At 49.7% G+C, this 15,663-nt stretch overlaps 4 protein-coding genes across 4 annotated transcripts; 3 read left to right on the top strand and 1 right to left on the bottom strand.

Moving 5' to 3' along the window:
- Window positions 1–804: 804 nt before the first annotated feature.
- Window positions 805–3,394, top strand: GGS25DRAFT_286627 (RNI-like protein). The gene is made up of 3 exons (XM_049257519.1): window positions 805–916; window positions 985–2,737; window positions 2,839–3,394. Coding segments are annotated over exons 1-3 (1,842 nt in total). The 5' UTR covers window positions 805–914; the 3' UTR covers window positions 2,926–3,394.
- GGS25DRAFT_286596 (FAD/NAD(P)-binding domain-containing protein) lies at window positions 3,295–5,593 on the top strand. The gene is made up of 3 exons (XM_049257518.1): window positions 3,295–3,321; window positions 3,389–5,533; window positions 5,586–5,593. Exon 2 carries the CDS (start codon window positions 3,731–3,733, stop codon window positions 5,324–5,326), a length of 1,596 nt encoding a protein of 531 aa, XP_049116808.1. The 5' UTR covers window positions 3,295–3,321; window positions 3,389–3,730; the 3' UTR covers window positions 5,327–5,533; window positions 5,586–5,593.
- A 383-nt stretch (window positions 5,594–5,976) lies between these two features.
- On the top strand, window positions 5,977–8,112 carry GGS25DRAFT_521835 (cytochrome P450; the record flags this gene model as incomplete). The annotated part of the gene is made up of 6 exons (XM_049264121.1): window positions 5,977–6,162; window positions 6,270–6,684; window positions 6,754–7,160; window positions 7,218–7,239; window positions 7,362–7,553; window positions 7,646–8,112. The coding sequence occupies 6 exons, from the start codon at window positions 5,977–5,979 to the stop codon at window positions 8,110–8,112; spliced, it is 1,689 nt and encodes a 562-aa protein (XP_049116807.1).
- Window positions 8,113–8,442: 330 nt separating this feature from the next.
- Window positions 8,443–11,898, bottom strand: GGS25DRAFT_521834 (EXS-domain-containing protein; the record flags this gene model as incomplete). Its single annotated transcript, XM_049264120.1, has 5 exons — window positions 8,443–9,284; window positions 9,359–9,653; window positions 9,719–9,808; window positions 9,869–11,733; window positions 11,859–11,898. The coding sequence occupies 5 exons, from the start codon at window positions 11,896–11,898 to the stop codon at window positions 8,443–8,445; spliced, it is 3,132 nt and encodes a 1,043-aa protein (XP_049116806.1).
- Window positions 11,899–15,663: the final 3,765 nt, after the last annotated feature.

Here is a 15,663-nt window from a genome sequence, read left to right as displayed (position 1 = left end):
TCGCCACTAGGATAATGCAGCAGAGGCGGACTAGCCAATAGGAGTGCTAGATCGGTAATTTAAACCCCTGCAGATATTACTTTTTCTCCATTCACTAGGAGCGTTAGCGTCAGAAAAAGCCCCGTCGTTCCCCTGTTCCCCTGTAGCTCCCCGGGCACCCCTGCTGCCTTTTACACAGCGCAAAAAGAACCTTGAATTCCATTAAACTGATAAGATTCCTAAGGCTGAGAACGTTGTGAGAAGTACCCTAGGCACCAAATTACACAGTACGTACTACATACTACTAGGGGTACTACCTACATATGTAGTAGTGAAGGCTCAAAAAGGAAAACACTTAACGCGCCGTTGGGTGGCAACCGTGTTTATAGTACTAGTAGGCAGTCTCTAGTGTGCACGGATGTATTATACTAGGTTAGGTACCTACATATAATGTACGTCAGTACATATGTACGATACTCCATGTCCTTCCCATTGTCACTGTGCATTTGTTCATTTTCTTTTTTCATTCACACTATTATTGATCTATATACATTTGTGATAGTTAGAAATTTTAGATCTTTCCCATTTAAAATCAATCCGGCATCTGGACTAAACCTACTGTGTACTTTGTACATTGCGTCTAGGCATTCAGCGCTGCATCTGTCAACATCATTCAATGTTGATAGTACCTGGTACTACATATGTAGGTATTGATGCACGCAAGTACATACATAATATTACCTTGTATACATCTCGACGGATCACTTGCCAACATCATTTCTCTACAACATTCAAGTTCTCTTTCTATTCCATCCCATCGCCAGGCTGCCTAACAACGAGCACCATACATCCTTCTTATCTGACCATTGCACCAATAACTACCTAGTACCTAGGTACCTACTCAATAGGTAGCAGATTTGGACTTGTATACCGCTATGTACGTTATACCTATCTCAAATTAACTGCGCGAATACATCATTAAACTGTACTGATGATCCATTCTAGGGAGGACGATCCCACCATCCGTGGTCCTAGATCTGCCCTCAGTGATTATTTGGCCTCGCAGAATATATCGATCAGCCGTATTCGCGCAGAAAACCGTGCGCGCTTAGAGGCCACATCGACTACTACCGACGTTCCTGTTACATCAAATGATTCCACTACTCCTAACGCCCAAAATGTAGAAGGCGAGGAAAGTGAACAAGAAGAGGCTACGGCTGGTCCCTCCAATACCGACGCCGCTCCCCAAACCCGACAATGCCGCGAGCGAAAACGCAAGCAAGCCGAGGCTATTGAGGCCATCAAGAAGTCCAAGGCCTTCAAGAGGCGTAAACAAAATCCGAGCAAGGGTTGTAACATGGATTTCCCCGAAGATGATGTGGTTGAAACTGCGGTTGAACGTGGAGAAGTGGTACCTGGGCAAATGGAGAACTGCGCCCAGTGCAAGAAGCGCTTCACCGTGACCCCGTATACTCGTGCCGATCCGAACGGAGGTCTACTATGCTCGAAGTGTGGCAGCAAGCAAGCTGCTGAAGAGAAAGCCAGCAAGAAAAAGGGCAAGCAAAAGGCTTCAGCTGGTCGCGCTGGTCAAGGAAGGCGAAAGCTGCAGAGTGCCATACTAGATGGCCAGATTGGAGTTAAGAGTCTGGTGACTCTTTGCGTCGAGACCTTGGCCCAAAACATCGATCTGGCTGACGATCTAGGGGACTCGCCCCCTGCTATTATTGATCGCATAGCCAGACATTTGGCTAAGCGTCGCCTCATGAATTCTACCACCTTGCAACTATTCATTCAGCCTCGAGCCGATGAGGTTACCGTGTACGATGCCGCTCGCTTAGATTCAGACGACTTCATCCGAATTTTCCAAACTTGCTCCCAGCTGAAAAAACTGAAGTTGCGCAACGCAATCCAGTTTAAGGATCAGGTCATGGAATTCTTGATGAGTAGAAACTATAATCTCGAGAGTTTCTACATCCACGGCGCGAATCTGCTTAGCGAGACTATATGGCAGAAATACCTAGAGATGAAGGGACAGGGTCTACGAAGTCTCTGTGTCGCATTCACAGATAGACACTTTAGCAACAATACTGTTAAGTGTCTACGAGACAACTGCTCTTCGCTATCCCGACTTAAGATTTGTCACAATGGACAAGTTTCTGACGAGGGCATCGAATACATCGCGAACCTCGGAAATCTTAGACAGCTAAGTCTCCACCTTATCAAGCAGACTTCCACGACCCCTTACATCCATGTCATTGAGAATATCGGAATCAAATTATGGACATTCTCCATCAGACATGTTAAGGACGTTGATGACCGTCTGCTAGATGCGCTTCATAAGCATTGCACTTCTCTACAAAAGCTTCGTATCACGCACAGCGAAGTTATGACAGATGCAGGATTCGTCAGGCTATTCGAGCATTGGAAGAACCGGCAGCTTACGTTCATCGACCTTCAACTTTGCCGCCAAGTGGATGCGAAGGTGCCTTGGGAGAACCCTCGCAATGTTGGCCTCTGCTCCAGGGGCTTCCAAGCACTGATGGCTCACTCGGGCACTAAGCTAAAGTCCCTTAACGTCCACGGCTGCCGCCATATATCTAAAGACGCTTTCGAGGAGGTTTTCTCTAGCGACAAGTTGTATCCCGAGCTGTCAGACCTAGAGATTAGTTTCTGTGAGCAGGTGACGGACTTTATTGTCGGATCTATTTTCCGAAGCTGCCCCAACCTCAAGCAACTGAATGTTTTTGGTTGCATGAAGGTGAGTTTGCATTTACTTTCCTTTCCTTCCCCCCTTTTCTTCTTCTTCTATTTGCTGCCGCGGAAATGTTGAAGAGACATAGCTAACCTAAGGACTCATAGGTCAAGAGTGTCCGAGTGCCTAAAGGCAAGATTTTGGTTGGCGTTCCGAACGCTATGGGCATGGTCATTGAAGGCACTGATGACTAAAGAAGCAAGGTGGTTATCATGATTTTTGATGCAGTGCAGACCGTCCAAGGCCTTGGAAGTTTGGTAATGTTTCACCTATTCTATGGACATTTACTTACGCTATGAATGACCCCAAATGTGTCCATATTGAGGTACCTACGACTTGTATTGTAAGTGCCATATTTGGAACGGACCTTGAAACGGAACATGTCTTGCGATGAGAGGGTTGAGGAGCAAAGAACAATGAGAATAATGGGATGAGAAGGAGAATGGTGTTGTACTACTACATATGTAACTAGGTAAATGCCTACATATGTAGGTTAGTGTACCTAATGTGTATTACGGCAACCGGACTCACAGGATCGGGCAGCCCCGGGTCTATGGATGGTACTACCTAGGGTACCTAAGGTACCTAAGGTTAGTTAAATCGCGCCATCGCATCGCCTTATGTAATTAATCCATGTGTTTCTTGGCCATTAAATAGGAAGACACATGCTACGTAGGGTAGTGATCTGATCCAATGTTACGACTAAAATATCCAACTCCTCACTCCTCACTCCTTTCTCCTTTTTACAATGAAGCAAATTCTTTCCCCCTTTTTTCTTATTTCTTTCTTATATAACTACCTACTTACCTACTTACCTACCTACCAAATTAGACCATGACTTACCTAGAATCTCTTAATTCTTAGCACTTACTTACCTGCCTACCTAAGACTCCTACCTACCTATATAATAGTATAGTATCCATATCACAAACATCAAACTTGTTGTCCGCAAACTACTGTACTACCTAGCTAGCCACCCCGCTCCTGACTGACTGAGCCATGGGCTCCTACCTCCCCTCCTCACCCGCCGCCCCGCGTCCCTTCAGCGTGCAAAGGGTCGCCGTCATCGGCGCCGGCCCCAGCGGCCTCGCCTCCGCCAAGTACCTGCTCGCGCAAAAAGCCGGCCCTGCTGCTGCTGCGGCGTTCGCGCGCGTCGACGTCTTCGAGCAGCAGGCCAAGGTGGGCGGCGTCTGGAATTACAGTCCCACGCCGCGGCCCGTGGAGGAGTTGCCCGTCCCGCAGACGGATGCGCATCCCAAGAGGCCGGATCCACCAATTTGGGGGGACAAGGGCGGTGATGGAAATGGGGGCGAGGGGAAGAAACCGCTGTTCCCATCGCCCATGTACGAGGACTTGCACACGAATATCCCGCACACGCTGATGCGCTACTCGGACTTGCCGTTCAAAGAGGGATGCGAGATTTTTCCGACGAGAGGCGATGTGCAGGAGTATCTGGAGCAGTATGCGGCGGATGTGAGACATGTTATCAGGTTCTCGACGCAGGTCACGGGTGTTGCGCTACGGCCTGGGACTTCTTTTGCTACTGCTGCTGGGGATGGTGACAAAGAGCAAGACCAATGGGATGTGCGCACTACAGACTTACTCACAGACAAGGAGACGACAGAGACGTACGATGCGGTGGTCGTGGCTTCGGGGCACTACTCAACGCCGTACATACCAGATAGCATCGGCAATATCGACGCATTTCACGCGGCACATCCTGGACTCATCTCGCACTCGAAGCTATACCGTAATCCCGAGCTGTACCGCGGCAAAAAGGTTGTGGTGGTCGGCACGGGCGCCTCCGGGCTTGATATCGCATCGCAGATCCAAGCCGTGTGCAAGCCGCCACTCCTGGTATCGGCGCAGACCGAGGTTCCCCCCGAAACCCTCGCGCACATCGGCAATGTAAAGCAGGTTGGGCAGATCAAGCGCTTTCTAGTTGAGGAGCGGGGGGCTGAGTTCCTTCCCCTTTCCGACTCTGGACCCGAAGAAGGGGGAGCGGGCATCGAAACCGATATCGACGCCGTGCTATTCTGCACAGGGTACCTGTTCACGTTCCCCTTCCTAAACACACTGCAAAAAACACCACTAGTCACGGACGGGCGCCAGGTCTACGGCGTCGCAAAGCATCTGCTGCACGTCGCCCACCCAACCCTCGCATTCCCGGGCCTGCCGATAAAAGTGATCCCCTTCCCACTCGCCGAGGCCCAGGCCGCGGTCCTCGCACGCCTGTGGTCAAACCAGCTACCGCTACCGATGAAAGAGGTTCTCGAGGAGTGGGAGCGCTTAGACGGCGAGGGCACCGCGCCGGGGAAATTCCACGTCTTCCCGAAAGGTGGCGACGGCCGGTATATCAACGAGCTGCACGACTGGGTGACCCGGTACGGAGTCGACGGCGGCAAGGAGCCGCCGCACTGGGACGAGGAGATGCTCTGGCAGAGGGGTATCTACGCCGAGGCGAAGATGCAGTTTGAGAAGATGGGCAAGAAGGCGAAGACGCTGGAGGAGTTGGGGTTTCGGTACGAGCCGGAGAAGGTCGTGGTACCTGAGGATGTGGCGGAGGGGAATGAGAAGATGGATGTTGCTGGGTGATATAGCATCTTGGAGTAGGTACTTACCTAGCATAGCGAATCTGGTCTAGAATGATCTATAAGCAAGTGAGCTAGCAAATACAGTCTATGTAAAAGCAGCATGGAGCTTCAAGACAGATAAGCTGTTCAATCCGATGCAACGCTGCAAGTCATATATGTACCTAGGGAGGTAGCGTGGATAGCGATTGAAACCCTACAGGAAAAGAAGGTGAGGCACCCAAGGTTTCTTATACCCGAAATCTCGCTGACGCCATCACAAGCTGCATTTTCAAGCCCACGTATGTCTATCTCAACTAGCACCAACAAGTAAAGTAGCAGTGGCTACGAAGTAGCGTGTAAGCGCTTACGCTTTTAGATATATGCGTTTGTTGTCGAACCGTGATATAGTTAGCCTGTACAGAAAAGGAGACATCGCGTTCTATTACCTCGACTTCACCTGGACTAGACTCCAGGGTAGCAACGTCAACGTTGTCAGGCTTAATCCCGTATTACTGCGGGTCGACAGCAGCCTACAGGTTTCTTAGGCGAGGCCTTGAGATACTGGAATACTTGGGTAGGTAGGCTTTCATATAATAGTACATCTCGTTATATCCCACGAACATATTTTATTCTTCCTCCTAATGCCCAAACTTTTCTACCAATAGCCTCGCCATGGATCTCGCTACCTGCGGCGGGCTAGCAGCCCTCGAGCTCGCAGTATTCCGATCTTGTATAGGCCTATCGACCTTCCAAGCATCACTGAGTTTGTTCCTGGTACAATATGTTCTATGCAAATTCTATCGTATCGTATTATACCCCAGTTATTTCTCGCCGCTCAGACATCTACCAGGGCCAAGGGTAAGTTGCTTATACCCAATCCCTATCCAAGATACACCACCTCCCTCCCACCTACCATATCACGACTCTGACTCCCTACATATCTACCTACCTAACTACCTCTCCAGGACCACAACCTCCTCCTCGGCCAAGAAGCCACCAAATTCCGCGCCGCAACCCCCTGCAGCGTGCAACTCGCCTGGATGCGCCAGTGGCCCGACGCGCCCTTCATCCGGTACCTTTCCTTTGCCGGGAAGGAGATCCTGCTAGTCAATACCCTGGCGCCGCACAAGGCCGTGCTGCAGACCCACGTGTACGACTTCGTCAAGCCGCCGTTCTTCGCCCGCCTGGTCGGCGAGATCACGGGCACCGGCCTGCTGTTCGCGGAGGGCGATGTCCACAGGCGCGAGCGCAGGCTCCTGGCGGGCCCGTTCTCCGTCCCGAGTATGCGCAAGCTGTTGCCGGTTTTTCGCGCGAAGGCCAAGGCGCTTGATGGGGTCTTTGAGCGTATTATTGGGGATAGGCCGTATGCGAGCTTGGAAGGTGAGTTCACTTACACACTAGTGACAGTTTCTAGTTTGCTTCAGGACTGACCTCGCCCGCTCACCCAAGCCATGGACATCCTCTCAAAATCAACCATGGAAACCATCGGCATAACCGTCCTCGGCATCGAGCTAGCCACGCTATCCTCGCGGTACCCCCTCGGCTTCCAAGAGCTCTACAGCCGCGTGCTGCACCAGTCTCCCCTGGGCCAACTGATCTGGATCGTGAACGCGTTCATCCCGATCCGGAAGCTCGTTCCCCTGGAGGCGAACCGCCGGTTCATCCGGGCGAACGCGGACCTGCGGAAGATGCTGCGCGAGATCATCGAGCGGCGCGCCGCGGACCTGGCGGACGGGACGTTCGGCCGCGACGTGGGCGAGAGCAGGGATCTGCTGACGTATATGCTGGAGGAGGCGGCGCTGAGGAGGAAGGCGACGGGCGAGGAGGTCTGGGCGGTGGATGATATTATTGGCCATGTACGTTGAGAGAAACACCTGAACGCATTGATGCTGGCCCGGCTAACACTTTCCCAGCTCCTAAACTTCACCTCCGCAGGTTCGCTACTGCTCATTTTCATTTACCCCCCCCCCCCCCCCCCCCCCTTTTTATCCCGAAGCTTCCAAGACCATATATATATTACCTACTAACTCCCTTACCTACCTATCACTCCACACTAGGCCACGAAAGCACCGCAACATCACTAGCATGGTCCCTCTACGTCCTCGCAACCGACCACGCCATCCAAGAGCGCCTGCGCTCCGAGATCGCCTCACTGCTAGCGACGAACCCCGAGCCAGACTACGAGGCGGTGTCCGGGCTTCCCTACTTGCACAATTTCGTGCGCGAGGTCCTGCGCGTGTATCCCGCTTGTGCGTATCCCCTTCCCCTTCCCCTTTCCCCTTCCCCTTTTTTCTCAATACCCCTAGTGATGCCCCCCTCACTAAACAACCCCCCACCTTAGCCCACATGTCCCAACGCGCCGCGACCCGCGACCTCGTCATCAGCGGCATCCGCATCCCCAAGGGCACGCACCTCGACATCTGCATCCCGCTCTCGAACCTGCACCCCCTGACCTGGGGGGGCTCCTCCTCCTCCTCCTCCTCCTCCGCGACCGCCTTCGACCCCGCCCGCTGGGACCGCCTCGCCGGCGACGCCTCCACCCCCCACGCCTTCCAGACCTTCCTCCAGGGCCCGCGCGCGTGCCCCGGGCGGAACTTCGCCATGGCGCAGATGAAGGCTGTGCTGGTGGAGCTGGTGCCGCGGTGGCGGTTTCTCGGGATCGAGGGCGGGGTTGGGGGGAGAGGAGGGAGTGGTGAGCTGTTGGTGGGTGGGGAGGAGAGGATAGGGAGGGGTGTGAAGCTCGCGAACCCGAGCATGACGATGAGGCCGGCGGATGGGCTGTATGTGAGGTTTGAGAGGAGGGTTTGAAGGACACCCCTCTATTCCCCTTTAATTCTTTTTTTTTTTCTGGAATCTAGATTTTTCTTGTTCAAAGTTGGCTGGTAACGAAGTGAAATGGGTTGATGGATGAATGGATGGATAGGTAATGCCCCGGGTCTCTAGTCACGAGTCATATCGTTGCTCAATATAGAATATTCCACATTCTCAATAATAAGCCTACAACGATTACCCAATTCATACCCGAAAATATTATCATTACCTACTTGTTGTTGCCATGAAAAAGAAACCGCCCGTACACAATGCAGGTTCTGAATGCCTATTTTCACTTCCATACGCCAAACCATCCGATGCCTTTCCTCATAAACCTCCCTCACTAGCCTCAGACTTATATAGTCTTTCCGCCCTGCGCACTTCCATGCGTTCATTAATCATGCTACCAGTATCGTCATCATCATCGTCTTCCTCCTCTGTTGGCACCTCATCTTCCTCGACCAGATCCTCTACGTTCTCCGTGGTCTCCGGCTCGTGCGGCCGGCGCCGCTTCTCGAAGTCCTGTTTGTGCGCGTCGGCCATAATGCCACGGATCGAGCGTGCACGGAGGACTTCAGGGTTACGTCGCCATCTCATTCCACTGGCACTACCACTGCCTCCTTCTCCATCGGCCTGTTCCTGCGATTGAGGATGGGTTGGTGTCTGCGTTAATATTTCCGTTTGCACGCGGCCGAGGGCTGAGGCGCCCGCCGTACTTATATCGACGGCACTCGCCATTGCCACTGAAGCCGGGATGACGGATTGTTGCGTAGGCTTGACGGCAGTGCCAGTACGCTGGGGATTTTCCTCCTCCTCGGCACTTGGGCGCTCAACCAGTGGCTCATGGATACGGACAGGATACGGGAGGGGAACATCGCGGCTAGCCTTGTACTGAGCGACGTTGGCGCAGTGCTCATTTTCAACGCGAAACAGAGCCCACATGCCACGGCGTGTGATCTCGGCCATAGCGACGAGGAACGAGACAATAGTGCTGTGTTGCTTGTCATGCGTAAATATGGCGTAGAAAATCCAGCTGAAGCGTAGCACGGGGTCCAAAAACATGACGACGTAATATAGCCATTGGCGCTTGAGGCCAAGAATATCTCGTAGAAAGCGGTGTCGTGTTTCTGGCTGGAAGAAGGAGAAATCCATAAACAAGTCCCATATAGCTAGATACCCATGGTTAATACTTATTCTTCTACCTTTTTGCATGGGGTATATTTTGGGGCCATGATGGACTTACAGGTGTAGATGCTGTTCATGGTAGAAAAGGTAATGAAAAGCCCGAGATTCGAATGATTTGCATGCATGCGGTACATCGAGAGAGTCACCGCTGACATGATAGTCATACCGTATTTACCACCGTTGACAAGGTGCGGGAATACATTTCCAGTATCACGATATCGGCGAATGCATTGCAACGCACGCCAAACTGGTGGTAACGCCGAGAAAAATCCCAGCAAGCGGGAGTTGTTGGAATTACATTGAACTGGGTCCTCCCAGGAATGCGCATAGAGGCAGAAGAAGAGTTCAATATTCTGATAAACGTCCAAGTGGTTAGCAATTCGGAAGCACGTCGTTGTTGATGAATGGCACAACTTACCGAGGTAGCATAGGTAAGAGAGCAGTACATGTCGCCAAGAAAGAAATCACGAAACTCGACGGGGTATAATCCTGCAAAGAATAATCGATACTAGAGCACCTAGGTTAGATAATGTGCCAAATATATCGAATAACAGATGCGAAGACTCACATGTGAATACACGAGCCAGTGTCGACTCCTATGCCATAGGATCGGCGCCGGCAGGAAGAGAAGAAACAGCGTGATGGCTATTAAGATTACCGGATAGTATAAATACATCTCCTCTGACCCATATCTGGTAAAGTTGATCCAGAAAAATACTCCAAAGAGCAAGAGGAAGAAGCTCGGAAGACTCGACAATTGTCTCCAATCCAAGTTGTGTCTCGTGTCGAACTCGAAGATGAATGGATAGTTGATTTTGTTGGCCGTCCACATGTAACAATCGAGACAAAATAAAAACATTAGAGTTAGCATTAGAAAATAACCACCATATATCTGCAAAAGATAGCTGGTCTGCTGTTGCACTTCAGGGTCTGAGTCGTATAGGAGTTGTGAGCCGTATACAAGACCTTGCAGGGTAAACACCGTTCCGGTACCGATAAATAGTCCATTCCGAAAAGCTATGGCGGATTCGTCTCCTGGTCGTCGATTTAAGCGATGGAGCTTCCCTGTAGCAATCTTGTGGTTCCCCTTTTCAAAATATCTCGCGTAAAGGTCCTCGACGGAATGGATGTACTCTTCCACGGTATTGCTGTTGACGAACCACGACTTGTTGACCTTTTCATTCATATACCGGTATGGTGGTCGCGCGTTGACAGCCTTGTCATATTTCTTGTTGAGCTTTCGAAAAGCCGTCCGGTTGAGCTGTGCATATGACTGGAGGAGTTCGAGTCCCCGATAGAACTCCTGAAGTGCCAATTTTAGCTTCCTCTTTGCTGTCCTGTATGGCACGTCATGGCTAGATGGCTTCTTGACGTAGTCTCTTCGAGCCTCTGCCCCCATGGCACCAAGCACCGGGGTGAAATTCAGTTTGGAGAATGCCTTTGAATTAGCGCCGGGTTTGAATATCTTGGACTTAATCGGGTCTACCCAATGGTGAGAGGTGTTGGTGATACCCGTTGAAGTGCCTTTAGGGTTAGGGTTACTCGCATCCTCTCCCCTCTCCTTTCGTTGTCTAATCTCAGCTAACTCCTGGTTGCGCCTATTTCGCATCTCGTGCAACTGCTCTCGCAAGGTTGCTAAACGCTGTCCGGCTTGCTCTTCCTTCTGGCGGTAGAAAGTTTCCACTTTATCAAGCTCACTGTCTAGAAAATCGAAGAAGTCCTTTTCACGCTGCCTAATCGTGTCCAGGCTTTGCAATCCATATCCAAACTTGGCGCTTTCACTCCGGCCAATATTCTGAGTCGGATAGCCCGCCGAGAAGATACGCCGGAGTCGGCCAGGTGGTCCAGTAAACTGAGACATTGGACTAGGACGGGGAAAGGTGGCCGATTGAGGACCGCTTCTGGATGGGACTAAACCCATGGACATGCTGCGCTTAACAGAATGTCGGCTTGTGGACTTTTGAAGCGCATCTGTAGGCCTACTAGGGGGTGGCTCGGTTGGAATTGCAGGTTCGCCTAAAGCAGGAGCAGGCAATTCGAACAAGTTCCAGCTCTCAGCAATTGAAGGCGGGGGCGGCGTCGGCACGAAGCTTCCATACCGCAATTCATTGCCGGGCGATGTCGACAGCGCTTGACGCTCTGTGGGAGCTGGAATAGGTGTTGCTCGAGCCCCTGATATGTCGTGGGATCCCCTAATTCCACGTCCCATAGGTGCGGGGCTTGCTCTCAGGGATTCAACTTCATCAGCTGTAGTAAGCTGGGGGTCGTCATGTTGTTGACGGGAGAATTGACCTGGCCTAGAGGTTGCTTCTTCACGTGGTATTTCACCGCGTTTCCCTACACCTGGTGTTCCATTGGCTTTATTGATGGCTTTGGATGTTGCCTTGACGTACTTCTTGCCGGCCTTGTAGTTTAAATACTTGACTCTCCATTCTAAATCTAGGTTAGCTTATCCCCTTATCTCATGCGTATTCAATTGCCATGAGGTCTATTATGATCCCGACACGATATATACCCTAGGTATGATATATGTAGGCACATTTAAGTTCTTGACATACCTGGGACAAGGTCTTGTTCGAGTTCTTTAGCAAACTTCATGACGTCAAGGGGACCATGTAAGGATTCACTAAAAACCACCCAAAGCTGCGGACCAGATCGCTATGCATGAGCTGTTGAATTGGACCAGAGCAGAGAGATTGGGGGAATTGTCCAATGTTACATGCGGTCGGAGAATATCATGCGGTTGATCAGTCTTGGACAGTCTTGGTAATTCACAATACAATGGATATGATGGGTATGATGGATATGATGGATATTATTTGGATGAATAAAATAAGGCGACCCGTACATAAGAATAATAGTAAACCGTTTGCCGTTTGTTTAGAAGTGTCCACCGCTAAACGCGCCATTGAATTAGATCTTTTTCTTTTCTTCCCTCTTACTTTTTCAGTGGGTTTGTACCATGTTAAACATGGAGAATACTCCACTTATGAACCATATTTCGTAATATGCACATCTTGGCGTTCATTATCTCAGAGATTAGAACATTCAATGCACATGGCAATGCTGAACTTTTGTGATTCAAACCTGTGGCTGTGTTTCCCGTGTATCCTGGCCCGTGCACCAATACATGTGGCGTTGTATCACAGTCACATGGCACATGGCAATGGTCAATAGTCTTACGTAATAAAGCCAAGAGTTCGAAAAGCTTTCGATGCCTATCAGTTAGTTACTAGTAGTACTATGCCGTAGCATTCTTCAATGCCAAGTGCCTATAAAAATATCAGCCACGACGCCAGGGAAAAAAAAAAAAAAATACCAAAGAACAAGGCGGAAGCTTTATAGCTTATTGTTTATCGTGAGGCCATCATTTAACCAGTCATGTTCTTTCGTAGGAGCCTATTAACGGAACTTGTGTAACTGACATTCCGGGTTGCTCGGGTTTAGTGAACCAACCATACGAAAAGGGTTGGGGGGTGTTGGAAGTGATTATATATTAACTCAGCAAGCCACTTGAGAACTCGGAGCTGGTCTCCATTTTGGTAGTCACCGTCGACCAACCTGTTCGTTAGCCAGGCTGACTTGGCCAAAAGGAGGAATCCGCGCTAAACCTAAGCGCTTGCTGACGCACTACCGCGTTCGTTGGGGCACTTCGTGAGTAAATATTGGCGGACTTTGTTTGTTGGTAAATGCTGCCTAGGTATCTAGGCATCGCCCGAAGAGTCGGAACTGGTTGGAACTGAGCAGCGCAAGCTCCGAAAACTGAGGTAGCAAATATAATATAGTCCTTAGCTGATCAGCTGAAGGATAGCCCGAATATGCTTAGGGTAGATCTCGCAATGTCTGAGACATACATACTTATCCGCATGTTTTAGGCTCTTAGCCCTTCGACGTACAGAAGATCGCACATGATGTACATATAATGCGCAGGAGTGGAGAAAAGGATCAGTCTTGCTCTTGTGAGACGACTACCTCTAGGTATTATCGTTAATATCACGATGTCGTTGGTCATTCAAGAACTTGCTAAACCCGACGGCGTAGTCTGGGTATTCCGCATCGAGACGCGCTAATCCCGCAGTTCTCCCTACCTCTCAGAGTGATGGGTCGGGCGTCTTCGTGTTGGCGTGGTAGATAATATACCTAATTTATTCGCACCGGAAGCAAAGAAAAGCGGCGAGTATTTGGCCATGATTGGGTGCCGGTAGGAAAATTTCGAAGCCTCGATAGGAATTTGACCGAGAAGATCAAGAGGAAAAAGTTCCTCCTACACCATCTTCTCGTCACGTTATTTGGACGATACCAAAAAGCCAGAGGACCAAAAGTCTTGGTCCTGCTTGTCTCACTTTGGCGATCCAATCGTTCTTCAGAAGACCCCTGTTCACCTGAACAGGACCCTGCTTGCCGCAAGACAAGCGCCCACGATTGGGTTTAGAACCCTGCTGGTCAACTGCCAAGGAGGATCATTCCGTGTCCACCGTCAACTCTTCTTCGATGTCGCGGCTCGGTGATGCGGCAAGCCTACCTAGCTGCCTACTACAAGCAAACCGAGTCGTAAAACTTCGCTTTCGTGTCTTCCTTTCTTCGCTATCTATCATCATAGAAAGCTTCAAAATGGTTCTGGATAATAGGACTGCCACGTCGATATAGCACTAAGTCGCATAGCCCATCACTAGGCGTCTTGATCTGGTTTCGCCGGTACTACGACTGTGGCGGAGCGTACCATTCGGCACTCGCCACAGATATGTATGTAGCACTGAGACTATTCCAGTATAGTATCAGTGGGTCAAAATGACAGATCTGCAACGAGCCTCTCGGCTCTTCAATCCGTACATAAGTTGACGCAAGATTGCCTTCCTTGTTCTATACATGCCAACACATATAGAGTTTGCCCCAGACTATGCAGCTTTCAGCTTGCATTGTTCATATGTTAGAAGATATTACAGAAAACGAGAGGCCTTCGACTAGGCAATCCATATGCATGCCAACGACCTACAGTAGTTATTCCCCTTTCTGGGCGCGGGATGATTCGACCTCTGGTGGTGGGATTTTTCGCTGTGTTATATAATTCACTAGCCTGTTGTATGCCTTGGTTAAGCACGTCGATCGCCCAAGGGAAGTGGTCTAAGATGCCTACTGTCCAGATCATGTGGACAGTCTGTAGTTATCTAGGTTAGGTTAGTAGTATTATTTGATAGCCAATAACCTGCGATGAAATAGGCGATATGGAAATATCTTGTTTGCGGGGAACTGTTTCAAAGACCTACTACATTTAGACGAGTTGACCGATTGAAAGGATGGGGCAATGCCATATCCTCTTTCCTTTTCACTTGAAGTCGTAGGTATGGATATACTTCACCGAGCATGTGGACGCAACCTGTAAGGGGTTTGAAAGCCGAACAGAATTGCAGTAAAATCCTGCCGGAATAAGGAGAGACATGCAGATAAAGCGTGAGTCGGATGGTGGCGGCCTCCATTGGACGAAAAATCAGGAACGCTAAAGAGCCAATGAGAAATTTTGGCTGGGATTTCTTTTTACTGACGAATCCCTGAATCCCTACATGATTACATACCCCTGTTAGCGTTGATTGTGGGAATAATCCATAAGTACATACCCTATCTACATATAGTTAAACGTTAACGTTACAGTTACATACCTCAATAAGTATATTTGAGATATGTATCATGAATGAAGAACGTCGAGTGCTATAGCAGGATTCACATCATTTGTAATCTGTAACTTTTGTGAATGACCTCATAAGTTATACAAGCTCAAGATGTTGGAAAAGAAAACACAAGGGAGAGTCGTCTGATCTAGGTGTACCCATGACATGATCTCTTGCTCTACTACATACAACCTACTTCGTAGATATCAATTATCACAAACATACGTCCCCAGAATATCCAATAAGGATCCACGTCCAAAGCTTACTCGCCTTGATATTACAGACATATGATGAAGTGGGGTTTATGGGACGTCCATAGTTAAGTTTGGTTGAACCAAGATTGTAGAAGCTCAAGCACGATTTGGGGCGTCCTGACTCCTCATAAAGTAAGACATGCAGAAAGCCATCACGCTGCGATGGAACCATGGGGGTTTTGCGGGAATTGCGAAGCTAACCGCCTGAAACACGGCTTGCTTGCCTGCCCATGCGATTGGGCTGGTTGATTAAATAGAAGCAATATGAAGATGATAAATCGTTGTTTGCTTGATTAATTCAGAAGGGAGATGAGGATGCTGAGGTGCATGTTGCATATGTTAAAACATGAGTGATTTTGAATCTATAATACTAAAATTAATTGTTGGAGATGGATCAGATATTGAATTGAGGCGTCAAGAAAGTCTGGATCGTTAAGCGCGGAGAA

The sequence above is a fragment of the Hypoxylon fragiforme genome (assembly GCF_022984875.1).
Source record: "Hypoxylon fragiforme strain CBS 206.31 chromosome Unknown GGS25scaffold_5, whole genome shotgun sequence".
NCBI lineage: Eukaryota > Fungi > Ascomycota > Sordariomycetes > Xylariales > Hypoxylaceae > Hypoxylon > Hypoxylon fragiforme.
The sequence above is the reverse complement of the archived record's forward strand: the minus strand, read 5'-3'. Positions and strand labels throughout refer to the sequence as shown.

Excerpts from the sequence above, each read along its gene's own strand:
- GGS25DRAFT_286596 (XM_049257518.1), top strand. The coding sequence starts at position 3,731 with ATGGGCTCCTACCTCCCCTCCTCACCCGCCGCCCCGCGTCCCTTCAGC.
- GGS25DRAFT_286627 (XM_049257519.1), top strand. Across the intron at positions 2,738-2,838 it reads ATGTTTTTGGTTGCATGAAG|GTCAAGAGTGTCCGAGTGCC; the intron begins GTGAGTTTGCAT and ends AAGGACTCATAG.